This window comes from Myotis brandtii, unplaced genomic scaffold (genome assembly GCF_000412655.1).
Source record: "Myotis brandtii unplaced genomic scaffold, ASM41265v1 scaffold929, whole genome shotgun sequence".
Taxonomy (NCBI): Eukaryota; Metazoa; Chordata; class Mammalia; order Chiroptera; family Vespertilionidae; genus Myotis; species Myotis brandtii.
Window position 1 is genome coordinate 1,717,695 of NW_005371832.1, and position 2,523 is coordinate 1,720,217.

The 2,523-nt window shown below is 56.8% G+C and overlaps 1 protein-coding gene across 2 annotated transcripts in view; it reads right to left on the reverse strand.

Annotated features, from left to right (window-relative positions):
- Window positions 1-242: 242 nt before the first annotated feature.
- TSPO2 (translocator protein 2) overlaps window positions 243-2,523 on the reverse strand; it is a 2,711-nt gene continuing 430 nt past the window's right edge. Inside the window, exons 1-4 of one of the 2 annotated variants that reach the window (XM_014532972.1) lie at window positions 1,882-2,100; window positions 1,443-1,635; window positions 933-1,074; window positions 243-735 (exon numbers count right to left, since the gene is read on the reverse strand). In XM_014532972.1, the coding sequence (XP_014388458.1) occupies window positions 535-735; window positions 933-1,074; window positions 1,443-1,615 (516 nt within the window). In that variant the 5' untranslated portion in view covers window positions 1,616-1,635; window positions 1,882-2,100 and the 3' untranslated portion in view covers window positions 243-534. Of the gene's footprint in view, window positions 736-932; window positions 1,075-1,442; window positions 1,636-1,881; window positions 2,101-2,523 lie in introns of those variants that run through there. The other variant, XM_005885829.2, reaches the window with a different exon arrangement.

Consider the following 2,523-nt stretch of genomic DNA (forward strand, 5'->3'; position numbering starts at 1 on the left):
CTGTTTTGCTTTTATTTGGCTTTTCAAAAAGATTTTATTTTTCAGGTAATTAAAAATCAAAGTCTACATTTTGGGGTCAGATTTGGGAGGGCACGGGAGTGGAGTAGAGATGGCATGTCACCCTCCTCATACATACGTTCATACATTCCTACACATGTGCACACTTACATACATGCACACACTTCTATTCCACTCTGTGTCCTAGACATCATTCACTCAAACATGCCCTTCATATCACATCCCCAAAGTTAGTCTCAGGGTTTTATTAATTGATATTACTAAATTAATACTTATTAATATAGGATTTATTATCTTATATTAAGTATAAAGTAAGTTTCTTTCCTCTTTCCCATTTCTCTGAATTCTAATGAAAACTGGCATCAGGGGAGTGAGGACAGTGGCCGCATTGGGGTGAATCACCTTCAGGGACTCGTCAATGCCTGGCCACCTCCCACTCCCCCCAGACCCCCCAGCCTGCCTGCAGTCCCTTCCACCCCTCCCTGGCCTTCCCCTCCTTCCCTGTGCCCCGGTGCCTCAGTCGCTCTTCTCCTCCTCGGGCTGAGGCTGGTGATCTGGACAAAGACTGTCCCTCCACAGGCGGTAGGTGATGGAAGCGGAGACAGTGAGCCAGGCCAGGTAGGGCAGCAGGAGCAGGGCGGCCAGCTTGTTGATGGGGTGCCAGATCAGCGCCGTGGTCACCACCAGCCCGTAGAGCAGCAGCAGGTGCAGCAGGGCCTGGCAGGGGGCAGGGTGGTCAGGCAGGCTGGCCTGAGACCCGGGGGCCCGACCTTTCTGCCGCACCCTGGAGCCCCTGAGCCAAGTTCCTGGGCTTTGTGCACTCCACTGGAGCTCGCAGTCTGCCCACCTGACCTGCCTGCCCCTGACTGACCTGCTCCTGCATTACGCCCACTGCTGAGCTCTGTGCACCTTACCAGACCAGGGGTGTGGGCTGCGAAAAAGAGAGTCAGGACGGTCCAGCTGATGGCGAGCTGCACAGCATAGAGGCCGAGAGGCAGGGCCAGGTGCCGCCCGAAGCCCCCTCCCAGGTCCTTCCACACCAGGTAGGAGGCATAGCTGTGAAGAGATGGTGGCAGGAACGCTCACAGGGAGGATGTTCCATGGCAAATGGAGGAAGCCCTCTTCCATAAGGGCTCCTGGTTACAAAGAGAGACCCCTTGTGGGCTGAAATGAGGGTGGGTATGTGTAGGCATCCTTTGATGGCTGGGAGGTGACGGTGGGGGCAGTGGGCATGGTGAGGTGGGTGAGGCTGGGGAGTCTTGGAGAGGACAGGCTGGAATCCTAGGCAGGCAGAGAGGGACCACATAAGAGGCAGGCGGGGACACCATCCCTTTGGAGGTCAGTGTGCAGCAGTAGTTCAGGTGCAGGGGCTTGTTCCCACCCCAGTGGGTACCAAGCCCGGGGCAAGAGAAACGGGTGCTCACCCCATGACACAGTAGATGGCGGTCCACACAAGCAACAAGATTTTGTGGGGTGGGCACCAGGGCAGCTTCCTCAGGTTGTCACACCAACCAGACATCCTATGAGGGGCGAGGAGCCAGACCAGGATGGGCCCCAGGAGGGGCAGGGCCACAAAGATGGCCCCTTGAGGCCACATTCTCCTTCAGGAGGCAAAATCTAGGGGGCAGGAGGGGGTGCAGAGAACATGCTAACGGTGAGCCTTCCCCTTAGTCCTTTCCTTGTGTCCCTCGTCTGCTTCCTCCTCCGTCTGACACCATTCCCTGGCCTGAGCACCACCCCCCGCCCCCCATAGGAGGTCTAGGCATGGAGGCTATGGCCCCTGCTTGGATACCTCCCATCCTTCTCCTGTGAGCTCTTACTGCCCAGACCCTTTTCTGGTTTCCATGGACTTGCTTTTCCCACCCCTCTCCTCTGGCACGGGGGATACTGTCCGGTATTGATAATGGCTTCTGAGTTAAAGGCTCCTCTCCTGCAACGTGGATCTGAATCCTGGAGCTCAGGCCCACGCGTGACCATCTTCTGTACCTCCCACGGCAGGCGGCCATTGGCCAGGCCCTCGACGGGGACAGTGTCTTAGACTGAACTCAACAAGCTGACATAACCGACCGAAAGGACCACGTTTGGAAGGCGGGAGCCTGAGATCCCTGAGGGTCTTTCCTAGTCAACAATGGGCCAGCCCATCTGCCGGGCTTATCTTCCTGGGCCAGACGGGCACATGCAGGGCCCGCCCAGCCTGAGCTCCCGCCTGAATGCAACTCAGCAGAGTGTCGCTGGGGGATCTTTTCTCTGAAGCCTCAGGTCTCACCTCCCCCTCAGGGGCTGGGGGAGGGTCTCCCTACATCTATTCTCTTCCAGAGGTTCGGTGCCACAAACACACACGCCCCGATTTCTGTGGCCTGACCTCCCAAGGAAACAGCCCCCTGATCGTGTATTAAGCTGCATGCTCATTTGCCTGTTGCTGTGAGGCCATTCCCACATGGGACGATGAACAGACCCTCCCCCAACCAAGGCCCCACCCCATCATTCTTCTCATTTGCACTTGAG